The 20,886-nt window shown below is 42.6% G+C and overlaps 1 protein-coding gene across 2 annotated transcripts in view; it reads right to left on the bottom strand.

The window, feature by feature from the left end:
• The window catches only part of MTMR1 (myotubularin related protein 1), a 1,550,898-nt gene extending 1,530,255 nt beyond the window's left edge, over positions 1–20,643 (bottom strand). The window contains exon 1 of one of the 2 annotated variants that reach the window (XM_044057166.1): positions 20,273–20,643. In XM_044057166.1, the coding sequence (XP_043913101.1) occupies positions 20,273–20,382 (110 nt within the window). In that variant the 5' untranslated portion in view covers positions 20,383–20,643. The remainder of the gene's footprint in view (positions 1–20,272) is intronic. The other variant, XM_044057165.1, reaches the window with a different exon arrangement.
• Positions 20,644–20,886: the final 243 nt, after the last annotated feature.

Below are 20,886 nucleotides of genomic sequence, written 5' to 3' on the forward strand. Positions count from 1 at the left end.
TCCTAAACCTGACTGACTTCTTTGAAGTAGTCCCCAAAGCCATAGATAAGAGTAAAATGGTTCACACAGCTTATCTAGATCTCACCAAGGCTTTCGACACCATCCCCCACTCTGGAATTATAGATAAGCTCACTAAACTACATATAAATCCCTATGTCACAAGATGGGTTGCCAACTGGCTCACTGACAGAACCCACACTGTGAAAGTAGCGGATTCCAAATCCGACATCAGACCAGTGACAAGTGGAGTAACACAGGGTTCAGTCCTGGGTCCTCTTCTGTTTGGTATCTACTTCTCTCAAGTGCAGGCCAACACAGAAGGTCTTTGGCTAACAAAGTTTGCAGATGACTACAAACTAGGAGCCATAATCGAAACTCCTAACGATGTGGACAAACTACAAAAGGGCCTCACTGAGACAGATACCTGGTGTCAAAGCCATGGCCTGAAGCTCACTGCCAAAAAGTGTATTGTCATCCCCTTTGGTAAAAACTCTGTACCCATGAACTACCACATAGCTGGTAGTCTACTTAATGCCGAAAATGTGATGAGACCTTGGGACACAGGTGGACAGTAGTCTCTCCTTTGATAATCACATCACCACAGTGGTAAGGAAATCCTTTTATGTGGCTCATCTCATCACAAAAGGATTCTCATCCAGAAAAAAAGAGGTCATTGTTCCCCTCTACTCATCACTCATTAGACCCATTATAGAGTACAACGCCCCTTTTGGTATGTACATCACAAGACATCTACAACAACTGGAAAGACCACAGAAATACCTCACAAAGAGGATTACTGGCCTCAAACAGATGCTCTATGCAGACAGTCTCAAAAAACTACAGCTTTACTCCATCTCATATCGCCTACTCAGGGGCGATCTCTGCCCAACATACAAAGCTATGTCAAACCCAGAGCTGTTGGACATGCTCCACTTAGAAATCCCAATCCCTCCGAGCTACACGCTCTAGGGACCTAAACCTTGTCACCACAATAAACAGAACATGCTGGAGGGATAGATTGCTGTCCCAGAGACTTCCCATACTCTGGAACAGACTACCTATATATGTCAAACAGAGCTCCTCATTAGCACTCTTCAAGAAAAATCTTGATGATTGGATGGGAAATGGGAAATTCACCCCGGGGATCACTTCTGTGGCTCTGCTCGACAGGGGCACAGGAAAATAATTTTCTTGAGTATATATTGCAGGGATACTTTAGAGCTATGCTGTCAAGGCTCATAAGCAAGCAAAAGGTTATAAAACAAAGCAGAGAAGGATGATGACAACACAAAGGAGAAGTTCAAGAAATAAGCAGAGTGTACAGCTTTGGATGCAGGTCTTTAAGGAGAGCAACAATCACACAGAATATTACATTCATAAAGTAGCAGAATGTATTCTAAGAACTAAGCAATCACAAAAATGGAGAAAGGAGATTTGGTAAGTGGAGATGAATACAAGTAGGTGTATAGAAAATAGACAAGAGATAGCTGGAATTTACTGGAGAAAATGGCAAAGGAACCAGCATACTGAAAGCAAATAACTTGAGAGAAAAATGTAACATGGTGTGAGGAGTCCAAGCAGAAGTTTGGACTGCAGGTTAGACTAAGATAAACAGAAAAGTGTAGGGGAATGCCAAGTAAAAAGATTTGCTCTACTAGACTTCTCAGTTGAGTCTAGAACTGAAGCTGCTTTTAAATAGAGATCAATTAGTAGGGCACACAAAATACTGCATCACAACTAAGAATCAAAATCAGAGAAGTTTAGAAAATAAGAAACAGATTTTGGAAAAGCAAATTACAAAGGACAATGCGAGTATATAAGCATGGTTCCTAAGTATGCAATAATGTCCAGAAGGTTTAGGATTTTTGCTTCAAAGTGTTGCACAGGTATTTTTAATAACCCAGTAAAACTTCAGAGAATTTTAGCTCGGGCGTATAGCAAATGCTGGTGGTATGATTGGAAAAAAAGAGGGGTTTTTGAGAACATTTTTATTTTCAGGGTATGTGACAAGTTGGCAGACATTAGAAATTCCCTACAGAGTACGTTGTCAGATATGTTGGTGGAGCAATAGCTATCACTCAAAATAATTCTGTTGAGTAGTTACACAGGATCTGAATTACCTAGCCTCAAGTAAGGATTTAATAAGTTTAATGCTACTGGCTCTGAAAAAAAAAAAAACAAAAACAAAACAGAAAATGGAAGTTCGACCAACTATAATTTAAGTACTGAATATTTGTAAAGAAGACAAAATAACTGGAGGTGGGATCTTTTGAAAAAGAAGGCTCAAATTATACAGCAATAAATGGAATTTGTGGGAACAATCCATGCAGAACAGTGTTCAAAAAGAGAACTGACATTTAAGGAAAGCAGGGCTTGAGCAATGTATTGTTGGAGTAAATAATTGCAAAAAAATATGTATACTGCATTAAAATAACAAAATTGTCACTGTGGTTTGTATGCATATTGTTAATGTAACTTGCACCTACATTATTATGTAATTTGTGAGTTAATATAAAGATGTTTAGATAAAAAAAGAAAGAATACATGAAATATTGTTTTAGAAGACTTTCAAAACATCTACGGCTGTGGCAAGACAAACAGATATATGTCAGATGAAATTATGACCTATAGGGAACATGTGTTGGAATGAAAACATTGGCATTATGTTTCCACTGTAGATTTCATCTGGGACACTCCCCCAGTCCCATCTCTTTACCACATTATACTTAATAAACTCTTTCTGCACTTGTAGTCATTTTAATTTAATTGCATTTTTTAAACTGTGTTTGGTCTAATACTGCTACATACTCAAGTGTGCTAGCTTGCACTGCATGTGAATTGTTTTTACTACTGTTTTTGCTACTTTTCTGTATAAAAAAATAAAACGGTAAGCCTATTTCCTAGCTTTCCTGTAACTAGTGTTCCAGATACATATTTGCTGTATCCAGGAATGTATAGGTTCATAGGTGTGTACTAGGCTAATGACTCTGGAGCCTTTGCAAGCCTAGCCCATAGGATTACCCTGGCATCGTGCCACCCGACCTTAGTTCCCAGTGCCTCTGTCGAGCAGAGCCACTGGAGTGATCCCTGGGGTGAATTTTCTATTTCCCCATCCACTCATCAAGATTCCTCTTGAAGAGGGCCAGTGAGGTGCTCTGCTGGACATCTATGGGAAGTCTATTCCATAGCATGGGCAGTCTCTGTGTTATGAACCTGTCCCTCCAGCATGTTCTGTTGGATTGTGGTAATGAGGTTGAGGTCTCTGGAGTATGTGGTGTGGAGGGACTGGGATTTCTTTAGATGTAGCATTTGTAACAGAGCTGGTAATAGGTTTGTTATTTGATCGGGTAGGGAGTGTCATGTAACTTAATCAATTGTATGAAAGGCCTCTTTATGTAGTGTGGTTATTATTCTGATGAAATCCTTGTATTAATTCATGTGTGTTGGTACTTCTTGGTTACAGTGTTTTTATACACCGTCACTATAGACAACCTTCTCATTTACAGCTCTACTTCCTGTCTCAGTTCTATCAGAGCCTATCTCCTACACAACCACATCTTACTTTCAAAATAGCCAGAGCAATAAAAACTCTCTCTTAAATTCACTAAAAACTAAAGCATGATTTTTGGGACCCATTTTGTAATGTACTGTCACTGTATCTGTCCATTTTTGTCCCTAATAACAATAAAAACGAACGTGTCCAGTCCATTCCTTTCAGTATCTTAGCCTCTGCCTTAATACAATGCTTTCTATGTCAACTCATATTAACCACTTTAATGTTAAAACCTCACAGTTATTATTATGGTGTTATAAAATATTTATTTTTCTGACAGCCATTACCAAAAATTATCAGAAAAATAAATATTTTACAACACCATAATAATAATAACGGTGAGGTTTTAACATAAGTGGTTAATATGAGTTGACATAGAAAGCATTGTATTAAGGCAGAGGCTAAGATACTGAAAGGAATGGACACGTTCGTTTTTACTGTTATTAGCTTCTAAGCCCCCCAAGCCTTTCTGTGTTGGAGGGAAGCCTTCTAGCTTATCAGTGGGAGTGGTAAGCACTAGGTAACCTGTCTACCACGTAAGGAGTGGTTCTGTTCAGAAATTGTAGTTACTGGCTGTTTGGGCAATCTCTTCCATATCTCTCAATTTTCTGATTTGAAAGCCTGCATTTGCACTTGTTTCTGTCCTGTAACTCATCTAGTGCAGATACAGATTCTTAGTTTTAGCACTTAAATTTGCTTATTCATGCTCAGCACTTGTAAGCACTAAATAAGCTACTAATTACTATAGCACTCAATCTTCCTCATTACATAAAGGAAAATCGTTTTTGTACTTACTTTTCTCACTTGCTTAGAGAAAAGCAGCTCTTGTACTCGCTTTCCTCACTTATCTAGAGGAAAATAGCTTTTTATTCAGGTATGTCAAAGGGTCAGCTCCCAGTGTTCCCTCCTGTCTATCTGATGAATCTGGGCATCTTGAGGCAATAGAGAAATTGCCTCATGTACACAGACAACTCTCTCCTCCTACCACCCAACACTACAACCAACAAGAGATGCACTTATCTAGCCAAACTGGAGGTAAAGTTCTCTTCAACCAAGACTGGACTTGACAGTCATGAGGAGAAGCTAAACATTTGCACCACACCACACTCATCACATAGTCTCACTAAATCTACACCACCAAAATCCACACATAGTAACACAAAACATTTGCGGAGGCTCTCAATAATAATCTAAGCAACAGAGACCTCCAAAGCAGAAACGCAAGCAACCTCCATCCCCCAACATAACCCAAATGAAACATACTCAGTGAGCCACTCAACCACAGCCAATAAGGCAAAACAACGTACCAAAACACACTAGTCAGGCACACTGATGTCCCACTCACCAGGCTAAACAAGGAGAAGGTTACTGTCAGCTGCCTATTGGGTGCCAGGATCCACCACATAACCCACACACTCAGGTCACTCCACAAGTACAAATATGACTCTGTCATTGGCCAAATTGGTGTGAATGACCCGAGACGTACCTTCTTGGACTACATGAAGAGAGACATGGAAGAGCTCTCCGATCTTGTAGCCCAGGCAGGTATGACCCTAGCCCTGAGTAGCATTCTGCCATCGCCCCGAATGATACCGCAGTACAAGGACAAAATGACTGACTTCAACAATTGGCTAAGCTTCTGGTGTCATTCTAAAGGGGATCCAGTATCTGTCTCCTTGGGATGACATGGTCGACAGACCACGATGCTTTGCCACAGATGGCCTGCACCTGTCGCCCCTGGGATTCTGGATACTGGCTAAGGCTCTTGCTGCCCCTAGTGCCTTTTTTAGGCAAGGTTCAAATAACAAGTTCACCACCATAACAGGAACAGGCAAGCAAAAACTGAGGGTAATGCTACTCAATACTAGAAGTCTAAATTTCAAAATGCACTCACTCGAGGCACTCCTTAAAATGGAGAACATAGATATCTGTGCAGTGACTGAGACCTGGTTCAAGGCTCCAGAGAGCACCCCTGCACTACCAGGCTATAACTCATACCACACTTTTCGGCCATGTAACCTGGACCGAAACACCAAAGGCGGAGGTGTGTCCATATTCATTAAGGATATCTACACCTCCAGGCTAGTTGCTCAGCATAATGCATCCGAGGTTATCCAAGTGCAACTAACTCTGGGCAAAACTGCAATCCAAATTGTTGTTTGCTACAGATCCCCCACCATGCCCCAGGATTCCCACTCCTCTTTTCTTGATGTACTGGAAAATATTAGGGTTCAACCTAACACCCTAATAATGGGCGACTTCAACTACCCCACCATTAACTGGGAAAACTACTCATGTACCAACTCCTTAGCTCAACGCTTTCTGGAATTCATAAACTCCAATGGCCTGGATCAACTTATCCCTCCCCCACCAGGGGCAACAATATCCTAGACCTAGTCATTACCAACATGAGTGACCGGTGTTCCATACCTGAAGTCAACTCCTTGTTGTTCCGATCCGAACAGAAGCTAAAATCACCCTTGATATACACATCCCGCCCCCACCCCGTATTAAAGGAAACCACGATAAAAAAATTATCCAAAGGCAACTTCATGCTTCTTAAGACAGAAGTGGTGAACTTCATGACACCCATACAGATGGACAATACAGTTACAACTGCTGAATCCTACACAAATCCACTCTATAAGCACTTAAACGAGTGCATGGATCGTGCTATCCCAAACAGAACCAAGACGCTATCCTCCAAAAAAAGGAAGCCAATCTGGTGGTCCCCTGCCATAAACAAACTGTACAACAGAAGGAAGAAACTGTTGCAAAAGAGAGTAAAATCCCATGAGTGGAGGAGCTCCCTGGTCAGCCTCAGTAAGAAGCCGAGATCCCTTATAAGATCCTCCAAAGCAAGCTACGAAAACAAAATTGCCACTAATTCCAAGGACAACCACAAAGCATTCTATATATATGTCAAGAATCTCAATGGCAACACCCAGATCTGCTCTGAGTCAACTGATATTGCCAATATCCTGGCAGATAGGTTCAGTGCTAACTTTACCCCCCTCACCCCCTAAAAGGCCCACATATATACAGGAAGAATGCAGAGTCCCTGTAATCACAACTACGCAGGTAAAAGCTGCACTCTCTAAAGCCAAAAACACAGCATTCATGGGACCGGACAACATCCCAGGCTAACTTCTGAATGAACTGGCTCCCCACTTAAGCACCATGCTCAAGAATAGCCTCGCATTAGGCTTTGTGCCCACTGAATGGCGCACAGCAACAGTTATCCCACTCCACAAAGGGGGAGCCACCACTGATCCTGGGAACTATCGACCTATTAGCCTGACGAGCCTGGTCTGCAAGGCCATGGAATGTATCATCATGGAACTCCTAAATAAAGACACTGGTAACCTCCAAACTCTGGATCCCACCCAGTTCGGGTTTGTGAAAGGCAGATCATGCCTCCTGAACCTGATCAACTTCTTTGAGGCAGTCACCAAAGCCGTAGATGAGGGTAAGATGGTTCACACAGCCCATCCTGACCTCGCCATTGCTTTCGACATCATCCCCCATTCTGGAATTATAGCTAAACTCACTAAACTAGGTATAAATCCCTACGTCACAAGATGGGTTGCCAACGGGCTCACTGACAGAACCCACACTGCAAAAGTTGCAGACTCCAAATCTGACCTCAAAGTAGTGACAAGTGGAGTACCACAGGGTTCCGTCCTGGGACCTCTCCTGTTTGGCATCTACTTCTCTGAAGTACAGGCTAACACAGAAGGCCTCCGGCTAATGAAGTTCGCAGATGACTGCAAACTAGGAGCCATAGTCAATTCCCCAAATGATGTGGACATCCTACAGAAGGGCCTCGCTGAGACAGATGCTTGGTGTCAGAGGCATGGCCTCAAGCTCAATGCCAAAAAGTGTAGTGTCATCCCCTTTGGTAAAAATTTTGCTGCCTATGTTCACAATCTACTTAACACCGAATGTTTGATGAGACTTTGGTACCCAGGTGGACAGTAGTCTCTCCTTTGATAGTCACATCGCCACAGTAGTCAGGAAGTCCTTCTACATGGCACACCTCATCATAAAAGGTTTCTCATCCAGGAAAAAAAAAAGGTCATTGTTCCCCTCTACTCGATACTTATTAGACCCATTATAGGAGTACAACGCCCCTTTTGGAATGTACCTCACAAGACATCTGCAGCAGCTGGAAAGGCCACAGAAGTACCTCACAAAGAGGATTACTGGCCTCAAGCAAATGCCCTACACTGACCACCTCAAAAAACTCCAGCTTTACTCTGTAGCACATCACTTACTCCGAGGTGATCTCTGCCTAACATATAAAGCTTATGTCAAACCCAGAGCTGTTGGACATGCTACACCTAAAGAAATCCCAATCCCTCCGAGCTACACGCTCTAGGGACCTAAACCTTGTCACCACAATAAACAGGACATGCTGGAGGCATAGATTCCTGTCCCAGAGACTTCCCATACTCTGGAACAGGCTACCCATCTATGTCAAGTTAAGTTCTTCATTAGCACTCTTCAAGAAAAGGATGGGAAATAGGAAATACACCTCGGGGATTACTTCTGTGTCTCTGCTCGACAGTGGCACATGAAAATAACTTTCTTGGGTGGCGTAAGCCAAGGAACCTTGTTGGCTAAGCTTATGTAGGCCCTTGGACTGGTAGCCTAGTACCTACCTATGAATCAAGGGGCTCACCGCCACCACAGACCCCCCCCCAAAAAAAATCTCTGCTCATATGATTCCCCACCCACAGAATTATAACCTACTATGCAACAGGATGAGAAATCATACCCACCCCTTCACCTTGACACCATCTCCACTCGCCTCTGGAAGAGGAAGGAGTTCTCCATAATCAGAATTGCAAAAAAATATAAAGTAGTCATCAATTGAATGTCCACTAAAATTATAAATGGCTATAAGGGAAGTAACAGGGCACTGATAAGACATGCATTACAATACATTGTGGGTGCCTCTACTCTTGTTTCTTCTTATCGAGGTAGGTGGTCAGGATGGCATGTCCTCAGGTCACTGTAGTGAAGCAATTACTGTTCACCACAGCAGGGTATGCCGTTATGCATCAGACACTATCCTGGGAAGACTGTGCTAGGCATCACTTTATACGGAGGACCCTAAAAGGAATTTCTAATTCGGTACTCCTAGTGGTGCCTATGAAGCTAGAAAACAGATTTTATTTTCCTTAGAGCACTGCCTGGGAGCCCTGTCACCATCAGTACCAGTGGAATTCATATCCTTCACAGTCCAGAGAGCTATGGTTGCCCTCTTGTGGTCAAGAACACCAATGTATTGACATGAGATGACCAACCACAGACAGATAGTTAGCTTGACCTAACAGTCCCACCAATGCACAGCAAAAAAAAAAAAAAACACGCACGTTGTGTCATGATGGTGTTTAGGTGTAAATACCGACATGGAAAGAACAACCAGATATCATAGCACGTAAATCTGTTATCACTTTTGCTTTTTAGCACCTCTATTGGCTATAGAAGTGTAATATATACCCTCTTGTCCCCATGGTGCTTGTTTTAATGCTCTTTTCAAGTACACACTGAGAGCTGACCTAGTTGTTCAGGACTTGGAAACTTATGCAGTGAACTAACTTTTGACCAACATTTGCTCATTGCTTTAAGAAAAACCTATATTGCACAGCTTATAAACAAAGGGATTGTGTCCATATCTGCAGATCTCATTGTCTCCTTTGCTCAGCCCTCATTATGCCAGTCACTGAATACAATGCCCCCTTTGGGATATATCTTTCCAGATGTATCCAAAAACTGGAATGCCCACAAAGAGTTTGGAGACTAGGTTTTACTGGAAAAGCTCACCCAAACTCTGCCACATCTTGCGGTGAGGGACAGATTAGTTTGCTTTTGATTTCTTGTACTTTTTATTACTTTATTGCTTTTCCATTTTGTATACTGTGATCCGTTTTCTTTACACTGTGTTTTACTTGTATTCTGCTTTTAATTGTATATTAAAACTTGGAGAGACCACAGCTGTGTACCTTGTGAGTCAAACAGAATTCTTTTCCCATCCTCTCATCCTGTTACCGTTGTGTTCTTAAACATTACTGTATTTCTAGTTGCCTTCCCTTACGTTAGTTTGACCATACATTGCCTTCCCTCTCTCCTTTCACTGGTTGGTGCGAATAAGCACAAAATTATCATTGTGTGAAATCACTCCCCTTCAACTATTTAAATGCATTGGCCATCCCACTGTAACCCACAGTACCAGAATACAAAAGTGCCCACCCCTTTCAATCTACCTTACTCTTAAAAATAGTGGCTCTCCACTTACAGTTAAAACAAGTTATCCATTTTCACATCTAACTGCTTAGTGCACACTGCAGTGTTTAAGCTAAACCATTTTTTCATCTTACCTTTAAACATCTATTGCAAGACCACCTATTACTGGAGAGCCCACATTCTGCCTCTCGGTAGTCATCTTGGGATTAGTGCTTCTGTTTCCTGGAGACTGCTGATCACCAGAAAGCCTAATAACTGATTTATAGGACACAGCTTGGAATCTGTGCTTGTATTCTAGTCCTGGTAAGAGGAGGAGCAGAGTGCATTGATTCCTGACTCTTTCTTGTTGGTGAGTGTCTGCCTGATTGGACTGGTTGCTATTCAAGGCATCTACTAGAAAAAGGCTACAAACCCTTGCATCATCTGGGACAAAACTATGGATCACCAAATAGGTTGCGGACTGCTCATTATGGGATTAGTGCTACCATTTTGCTTCTGGTGAGAGAAGAAGCAAATGAGCATTGTATCCCAAGAGTGTGAAGCTGTGATGAGACCAGCATTAGTAGTAGCCATTCATGCAACTCCACCTCTTTTCATCATTCTTGACAAGTTAATTCTTTGTTTTCAGTAAGTACTGCTGGATTTATTTCAAACTTCAGAATATCTGCCTAAATACTTGATCCTTAAAAATTTTCAGGGTCTACGTATTAGTTTCTCCTCAAGTGTTTGGCAGTGCTCCGACTCACACAACTTGAGTGACATTTTTACTCTAAAAGCACAACTAAAATGTTTCCAATACCTAGATGCACACACAACAGCTAGTTTGCAGTGACAAGCACTATCCCCACATTTACAAACCAGATATTTCTGACAGTGATTGATATTCTCACTCCAACTGTCTAATCAATAAAAAAGGGTCTGTTGCCATGGGTACAAACTTTCTTACTCTCTTTGATGCTAGCTTGGTGGATATGGGCATCCTGAGGCAATGTAGAAATTGCCTCATGTTTACTGACAGCCAGTTAATTCTCAAACAAACTAATATGGTATGCGAGAGATGTATTTACACAATGTCACTGGAGGCAAAGCACTCGCATAAAAGTACTCCTAATGTCAATATGGTTATCAGTAGTACACACGCTGCACCCATCACACACAATTCAAAGCAGACATATCGACACACATACTCTGAGGCACTTAGTGTAACCTTCCAAAACCAAGACTCCTAGATGAAGTACACATAACAAATACCCTCAAGCAGCCCCCAAATGCTCTCTTTCAAAACACTCTCATCAACACATAGAGCTACATCTCATGGAGCCTCTATCTCAAAGCCCATAAGGCAAGCCACCACACAATCCAGCATACTAGTCATTGGAGACTCCATCGTGAAACACACTGATGTCCCTATCACCAGGCTGAGTAACAAGAGTCACAGTCAGTTGCTTATCAAGGATTAGGATCCACCACATTACGCACGCACTCAAGTCACTGGCCCACAATTACCAATATGCCTCAGTCATAGTCCATGTCGGAGTAAATGACCTGAGATGTACCTCCTTAGACTATATGAAGAGACATCGTGGAGCTCTTAGAATGCGTGTCTCAGGGTGATACGAACCTAGCATTCAGCAGCATTTTACCTTCTCCACGATGACGCCACATATGACCCCAAGAGTTGAAGTTATAGATCGAACTACAGATTTGTGGTGATAGAACAGCAGTTGAACCTGTTGCCTTATTTTTGAAGCCTGTGGTCTGGAAGAAATGCTGTGCAATTTCTCGTGTCCAACAGTACCCCTATGAATTCCAAAGACTGAGCTGGGGTCGTGTTGGACTTCTTCCAGTTTATAGTGATTCCCAGGTTTTGTGCTGTGAGGAGAGTAGTGCAGGGTTTCTTCCAGTAGATGCTTGGTGGGGGCAGTGAGGAGCCAGTCGTCTAGATATGGAAATGATTGGAATCCTTGAAGTCGCACATGAGTGATAACCACTGCCATGCATTTGACACTCTGGGGGCTGTGGAGAGAGACCGAAGGGCAGGGCTCGAAATTGGTAGTGACTGGCTCCTATGCAGAAGCGGAGGTACCTTCTTGAGCGTTTGTCCATTTTTATATGTGGTAATACACATCTTGAAGATCTACAAAGTACATCCAATCGTCGTCTTCTAGGAGAGGAAGGATAATTGAACCATCCGGAATTCTCTGTTTTTACAAATTTGTTCAGTGTGCTGAGATCCAGAATTGGTCTCCAGTCCTCTGTCTTTTCTGGCACTAAAAAGAACCTTGAGTAAAAACCAGATCCTATCTGGTCTGGAGGGACCATCTGGATGACTTTTTTGTAGCAGCTTTTGGATTTTGTGTGCTGCTACTTCCCTTTGACTGGGTGGAACGTCAGGTAATACTCTGCATGAGCTTGGATAAAGAAGGAAGGGGATGCAATAATATCAGTTGTACCCAAAAGTCGGTGGTTATATTTCGCCAGGCAGCGAGGTACAAGGAAAAATGACCCTGACTGCTTCCAGAGGTGAGCAGTCTGACAACACTTCAGGAGCTCTGATAGGGTTGGTCAGAGTCCTCTGCCCCGAAAAGGGCATCTTCCATTGGAGTTTCCTCCCCTGCCTCTAGGGGAGAACTCGGCACGTGCGTCACGGAGAGAGCCCTGTGATTTCCTGTGCCACATCTTCCCGCTCCTCTGATTTCTGGAGTAGAATCGTTGAGGAGTGGAGTGTCCGACACCAATGGCAGACAGGGTCCTGCCTTCTTGTTCGCACCTTGCCAACGTATCTTTCACTTTAAGGCCAAACAAAGAAGCAGCCTCGATGGGGGCATTCATGAAGGAATCCTTAAAAGGAGTCCGCAAAGGCACATCCAGGCATGTCGTCTGGTGACTATACCCACGCTTGCTGCTCTAGCTGCTCCTTCTGTTGCATGAAAAATAAGATGCATGGAAGAACTAAAAATGGATTCTAGGGTGGCTGAGAAGCCACATTGCCACGGACCTCGTCAGAAACAGCTCCTGCCAAGGTTTCAAAGAGTTGGTTGACGAGATCTCTCTGAAGCCTGGTAAAGTGTGCCAAATAGTTCAAAGACCTTACAGCAAAGGTCGATGAAGCAAACACACACTTTACTAGTCTATTGCCCAGGACTCCTTGTTGGGCAGATGGACAGTTTGTCTCTCTTCTGCTAAAGCCTTCTTAGTTGCAGCCGCCACCAGCATGGTATCTACTGGAAGACCTTGTGACCAATGGGGATGCTCAGCTGGGGAGGGCGATATTTTATCCAGCCTCTGTGGTATCGCTTCCAGAGTGTCAGGAGCCTACCATGCATGCTGGACGATGAGCTGGATGAGCTCACCGTCCGGCAGGGAAATCCAGGAGGTAGGAGGCCAAGCACGAAAGGCCTGCAGGAATATGGATTCCTCAAAGGAAGGATTAGAGGACTTCCAGTCTCCCCTCTAAGGATCTCAAGGATGTCACCAAAGGACACCATCAAAGGGTGAATGTGGGGACCCTTCCCCGTCATCAAAATCCATATCTTCAGTCAATGACTCCCCAGTGGAGTCCATGTGCTTCCACTTGCACAACACTTTTCGGGGCACTTCCTCAGTGGTAGGTTCTCGGGAAGACTGCAAAGAGGGGTCTACAGAAGAGAAACCTGAGGCCCTTGTGCCTGCTGTCCAGCGGTTGTGGCTTGTGAGAGTTGTGGCACAGAGGGGGGAGAGGACTCTGACTCGTGTGGTTTGCCAGCAGAGGCAGGCACCCTCTCCATGGCCTGGAAGGCCAGTGCCGCCCAAGGAGTCTCCATGGCCTGAAGGCCAGTCCCGCCCAAGGAGGGATGGGAGCCCAGAACCGAGCACGACAAACGCAGAACCAGGGTCACATCCTATCCTGACTAGCCGACCCCCAGACCAGGAGTCTCAAGAGGACTGTGAAGCTTGAGAGAGGGAGGATTCCTGGAGGGTGCCACCGAAAAAAAAAAATCGGCGTGGAACCAAGAATGCCCTCCCCCATGGCACAGCCACTGGCCTGGGAAGAGCCCGATGCCCAGTGCACCAAGGGCCACAAGAACAACTTCAGTTCCAAAGTGAGATCCACTATTGTATAACTGTGTATGGGTATAAAGTTTATGACCTTACCAGATCTCACTGGTCTATTTCTTTGGAATTTCCCATTGTCATACTAGAACACAGAAAACACAGGAAGAGAAAATTTTCCCCACACAGAAAATGAGGCCTGCTTCATGCCCTCCATCTACATGGTAACCAGATGTTCTGACATGAGAAATCTGACATGGGTCAGAAATCTGACATGGAATTCCATAAGCATGCATGGTGGGATGTGACAGATGACAGCAATGCTGTCACTGGCTAAAATGAGACTTAAGATCAGATCAGGACCCCAACAAGATCAGTGCTGCACGATCTACAGCAATCCACCTGGCACAAAAGCTGTGGGCCGGGGTAGGTGGGGTGGCACTGGCCGAACCACCTTTGACAGAGATGGAGGATTTTCTGACATTTATGCATGGAGATCAAGACAGCTCGGACAATAACATAAGAGTGACAGACTTCAGTGCTGAACTAAATAGTTTACTTCACATATTCTCTGGTACTGCCCCAGGTGGGTATGTTTTAACATATATTACCATCGGCAACAGTAGTGCACTGCAGGTTGCTACAATGTATGGACACATTTTTGTTTGTTTGTTTTACTGGAATATCAGCTGTTCAGCTGCAGAGCCCAAGTGTCGAAGATACATCATCATTAATTTGTGATATCATGCTATTAAGCAATGGCATATTCACTTGGCTGCAGATATTGGTGAAGGATTCTTACACATTTTGGGTGTTTTTTTTAATGCTTTCACAGGTGCTGTGTTATCAGGGTCCCTTACCATGGATAAGCCTGACTAATGGGGAACTATCATGCTCTGATCATGAAATATGAATCCCAGTACGGTGAGGAGTCACAGTGTCAGTGGTAGACTTAGCTATTGCAATGGCCACATCCTCATGCATTTCACCAACATGGGTCGGGTGTCTGTGCAAACCATCCGCCAGACTGAGGAAGACACCAAAGGACATGAAAATACAGATCTACCCAGAGGGTGGTCTCATCAACAGTGATGCACTTCCCTTTGGCTGCAAGCTCTACAAAACATGAAGTTGACATCACAGGATGGCAGGCCAGTGGCTAAGGACATCATAAATACCATGCTGAGCCAAGTGTCTCCATGGTGGCTACCCAGCATTTGTGCAAGGCTACAATACAGGGATAGATACACACCAATATAGGTGTGCATGAGCTGGTTGAGACAGTATGTGGTCCAAGTGTGACTGGAAGGAGTGCATGGACCAGATGCACAACATCATGCATATGAGGCATATGGAGTTTGCAAACAGGAGATGACCAGGGCCCTCTAATGCCACACATAATGGCTGATGCATTTACTATGGTCAATCCCTTTCCACTTCCAGAGGGGAGACCTACCTTTGTGGGTGGGAGAGCAGTCTCAAACATACACTGCCACCACCTCCACACCTATGTCCAATTAAGATAGCCTTGCAGGAAGATTTGAATATTTAAGCAGAAGGGCTGTTTGCATGAAGATTACCCACAGTACAGGCTGCCCTTCTAGCTCAGGGAGGACTCTCCCTCTCAGCATGCTGTGAATCATGCCTATGACCTTCCCATAAGAGGACACACCCATGGATGGGGATGTCCATGGTTAGTACATCTCCTGCAGGTGCCCTCGACCGGTCTATCAAACCCCAGTACAGTGCAACATCACCTGCTAGACTACTGTCCCACTGCACAAACACAAAATACTGGAAACATCATCCCCTCCATGTCCAGCCTACCAAGTTGTCCCCAATCTCCTGAATATGACTGACACACACACATACATACATAATTTACATGCATGACATTAATCCTCACCACCTCACACTCACTTGCCTACTCACACACTGCCTGTTGACACGTGTCACTGTTGCCCTCCTTACCTGTGCACATGATGATATCTGCACCCTGCTACAAGTACTCTTGTTACTTGGGAAGAACAGTGTGGCCAGTCTATGTATGGTACAGCACGTCTGAACATACTTTCACATGCACTTTTTTAATATACTTCTTTATTCTCGGCTTATAATTATGAAGTAAACACTGCCTCAGCCGCAACCACAGACCCTACAGCTAGCTCCTCCTCCACTACATAGTCTCGTACTTCTTCCTCTTGAATTTCTCTGCCTTGTTTTAACAATCTGCATATCAAGATGTTATGCAACACCAAAAGATTTTACTATATGTTGCAAGGTGGAAATGGAGTGCACTGGCAGATATATCCAGACAGCAGAATTAGCCCTCTAACAGGCCAAGAACATGTTCAGCAATAAACTGGATATGGGACACAGTAATACTGAGGCCGTTCTTTGACATGATCTATGGATTTCTAATTGGTGTCATCAGCCATGATTCCAGGGCATAACCGACAACACTGATAAGATGCTCTGAAAAATCATTCTGCAAACAACACAAGTATAAGCTGTGTGGGAGTCATGGACACTGCCTAAGTAGTCTGCAATCCACTGTATATCATAAGCGGAGCATTACAGACCACCTGAAATTTGATGAAGTGGAATTCCTTTAAATTAATATACCATTGCCCTCATTCACTACGTGGGGATGATATTACAATTTGGGTATCATCCATGGCCCACAGTACCTCAGAGAAATAGGATATCTCATAAAATGCCTGCATGGTGTTGCCTCACTCCTGTACTGTACACAGAAACCACATACACCCCCCACATGCTGTAGCAAGGCATCATGGAATTGGTGGAGTATGTGCGTTACAGATTCCTGGAATATACCCACTGTCTCTCCCGACATTGTCAATGAAATTCCCCATAGAGAGTATTCTCAAAGTCACATATACCTTGCGGTGCACAGGGATAGGTACATTATGCATCCTCAAGATTTGCATACGAGGGCAACACATCTCAACCAGATCCTGCATGGTGCCTCTATCTACACAGCAGCAATCCACAGTCTGTGTGTCATATAAACCATACGTTAGTTATACATGGATGATTTTGTGATGATGTGAGGTAGTGCCAGCTGTGCCACGACGTGTAAGGCTGTGCATGTGTAACATATGCCAGTATAGCTACCTGGAGTTTTGCAAAGAATTATGTCATTGGAATATCAAACTAATTTGTACAGATGCTTGTGTTAATAAAATGTATTTGTAAAGTTGCTTGTGTTAAAAATGTATCAGCAGTGGGTCCTGTTGGACAAAAAATAAATATACACGTATGTCAGTCTGTATTGTTATAACAGATGAAATGTATAAACTTTAACAGAGAATGCTAGAAGGGAAGGGGTTAAGCTCAGCCCAGTTAATCTTAAGAAAAATAGCCTGAAATTAAATGACTTGGTTTAGGCAGTAAAGATTTTATTTCACAGGTCTGAATGCAGCCAGAGACATAATATCTGTGAAAAGCTTGGACTGGGATCCTACTCTTTTGTTATTAGTGGTGAATTAATTGCTATGGGGTGCCAAAGAATGGATTGCTAGTCTCTGCATGAAGGGTGGAAGTGTTGGAATTGTTTTACAATTTCCAAATGCTGTAATAAACCTTAGCTAAAGTTCTGTGTGTGTATTGTGACACATCACTGCCAGATCCTGGCTCATTGTTAATGAGGATGTAGTGTGGGAACCACAGAGTCAGGTGACCAAATGTGATATTCTGTAGCCAGCAATGAAACTTATCTGAATACTAGTGGGATATGTGATAAGTGCACCTTGTTTTGGACCTGACACAAGACACTCATCCACTTCATCTTGCCTTGCTTTTGTAAATAACTAGGGAACAATAATTCTTCAGTCAGTTAGAAAACAGCGAGATTAACTAAATATTGTTCTTCTGTATCTGTGTCTTTCCATCTGTGTTATTTATATTTCCTTTGAACTGAAACTCTGGTGTTTATTGTAAATAAATTTAGTATTTTCATTTTTTTTTTTAATTTAATATTAAATATATTTTTTCCTTTCATTGAGGCTGGTCAATACACACGGTGTGAGTGTCTCTCCATGTGGTGTGTGTGCTTACACACACACACACACACACACACACTTCTAAATCGCTCAGACATATTGTTTACCCTCATCTGCATCAGTGATTGCCCTCATTTTAATACTGTTGCTCACTTCCATCCCATTATACCACTGTGTCCACATTTTGCAAGCCATGGTATTTCTTGGCATACTGAATCACACTTGGTCTCTCTCTAATCGACCGCTCATCTCACAAAGCCAGCTACACCGTTAAAACTGTTTCTGAATCCCAGGCAATTTTACTAAAATATTTAAACCCTACCAAAAACTGACTAACTGAACTAATCACACATCTCAGAAACCGTGCAGCTATCTGCCTCCACAACTATCAAACCCAAAATTAGACTTTGTTTCCCAGTAATAAGATTCTAATCTCAGGAATGCCAAAAAGGCTGCAAACAAGATCTAATCCATATATCAAATATGCTCAGCTGACTTAGCAGGATGCAATACTGTGGCAATGCCAACTCTGCCAAACCTGTTTCCTACATAACATAATACCTGTTACTGTTCACATGGACCACTGACACGTTCACATGAACCACTGACACCTACAAAGTCTGAAACTCCAGGTCATCCTTCATGATTCTGTGTCTACATTCAAACACAATTATAACAGTAACAAGTAAATGCATCTAATCTCCAACAAAAGATTAAAACAAAAAAAAAAAAAATAACCACATGAAAATCGACTAATCACACATCTCAGAAACTGTGCAGCTATCTGCTTCCACAACTATCAAACCCAATATTAGATTTTGTTTCCCAGTAATAATATTCTAATCTCAGGAATGGCAATAAGGCTGCAAACAAGACCTAATCCATATATCAAATATGCACAGCTGACTTAGGATGCAACACTGTGGCAATGCCAATTCTGCCAAACCTGTTTCCTACATAACAGGACAGCTGTTACTGTTCACATGCACCACTGAAACCTACAAAGTCTGAAACTCCAGGTCACCCTTCATGATTCTGTGTCTACATTCAAAGACAATTATAACAGTAACAAGTAAATGCATCTAATCTCCAACAAAAGATTAAAACAAAAAAAAAAAAAAAATACATGAAAATCGACTACATGATCTCTCAACAGGCACCACCTCTTTAACCTCGAGAATACAAATGTAATATGAACTGTTCAAGTAATGTTCAATCGTATTTACTATTCTGATGACCAGGTCGGTGTGCTGGCTTGAATACTGACACACAATCCTCAGCTACAACAGCAGCAAACCAGACATCCACAACTGAAAATTTTCTACGTACAAATGTTCTACACAAAAATAAAGTGAAGAAAGCATGCTACTTCCAACAACACACAGAGTGAAAAGTGTAAACCATCAGGACAGGTAAATATGCACACAATATAGTTTTGGCTGTTGCGTGTGCCTAAACAAATTCTAAATGATAAATGAATGCCCTTAAGAGCAGCTTTCATTTACTACAGGACAAGTAGCCAAAACATAGTCAATGTACTTTCAAACATCAGGTTACAAGAGTATTTCAATAACCCACATTTCAGACTCAAAGTTTCTACTCTCATCTGCGATACGTTCCCTTACGTTCACTCCCCGGTTATTCAAACTTTGCCTAAAACATGACATTTACAGCTTTCCTGTTAGACTGTTCATTCGCGTTATCCCTACATTACTTCATCGATTACCATTTATACGCAGCATCAGACGACTGTATCTTACACAGCATGAAAATATGCTACAAAACTGAAGGGCTTATAAAATTACTAAAATGCTTTACTGATAATACAATGCACAACTTCAGTACAAAAGCTATATAGCACTAAAGTAGGAACAACTTCAGTACATAGGCTACATACCACTAAAGCAGCGCAGGGAGAACTGTACACAACTGCGGTGTTTTTCCGAAATTTTATTTAAAACAAATGTAAATCTTACATTTTTATTCACTCGGATTCTCTAAAAGTTTAACACTGGACATTCCCCAAACTTCCCCCAAAACTGATTTTAATGCATAACACATTTCAATAAGTAAGCCAATACAAAACTCTATTACAACGCATAAAAGAACATTAAGAACCATAAAACAGCAATGCCACAAAACGCTTAACCAATTAATTAAGATTTTTGATATTTTAAAGTACACAACTTCCTGCAACACGGTTTGTTTTCATGAACTTAAAGCGCATACTTCAGCAAGACTTCAGATTTACCATGTAAACCCTGCTTATGTCCAACCGGTCTATCATCCATAAACATAAAGGCTTACACTAAATGTTGGATCTCAAAAGAATTATGATACATTACCAAGGAAATTCACAATCACGCCCATGCTATGCCAATTTACTGAGAACATACAACTGTGTATTTACCTTTCTAAAGGCTCCCCGCTGTCTGCAGCGGATGCAGCAAGTCCCAACCCTACTGGTCGAGAAGGTTTTCTGACTCCTGCGGAGCCTTCGGTATTTGACAGCCTGTCCATAGTTTACGTAGACTTCCCTTTTTATCTGATAATACAGTCAAATTCCTCCCTGTTGTGGGGCAGCAGGAATCCAAAGGTTTTGTTTCAGTTTCCTGTGATTGTCTTTACATTACTCAACAGCCTACATCATGCAAACACTATAGCAGCCATGACAGCACAGCCGAAAAGTCCAAAATACACCGCGCCGGTAGAAGCACTGCGCAGTCGTACTGACTGCAGCTGAGCCTGCTGTACACTTAAGTTTCTTCCTGCTACCGGCGAAACTAAAGCCCATGAGAACTGAATTTTATAATTAAGTTTATTACAATATATAAAACATTTATCACAATGACTGAAATAATACTGCTGGGCAATCAAGTTAAATTCTGTAAGTCTGGGGCCTTTCAAATCCAAAAGCGTTTCACATATTAACTGACACTAAAGGATGCTACCAAATGTTCAGCCACTCATTCACGCACACAATGCCAACCAGATTTAAGCCTTTCTAGGTTTAAAATGCCCCTT

This window comes from Protopterus annectens, chromosome 15.part0 (genome assembly GCF_019279795.1).
Source record: "Protopterus annectens isolate FY-2018-M chromosome 15.part0, PAN1.0, whole genome shotgun sequence".
In the NCBI taxonomy this organism is placed as follows: domain Eukaryota; kingdom Metazoa; phylum Chordata; order Ceratodontiformes; family Protopteridae; genus Protopterus; species Protopterus annectens.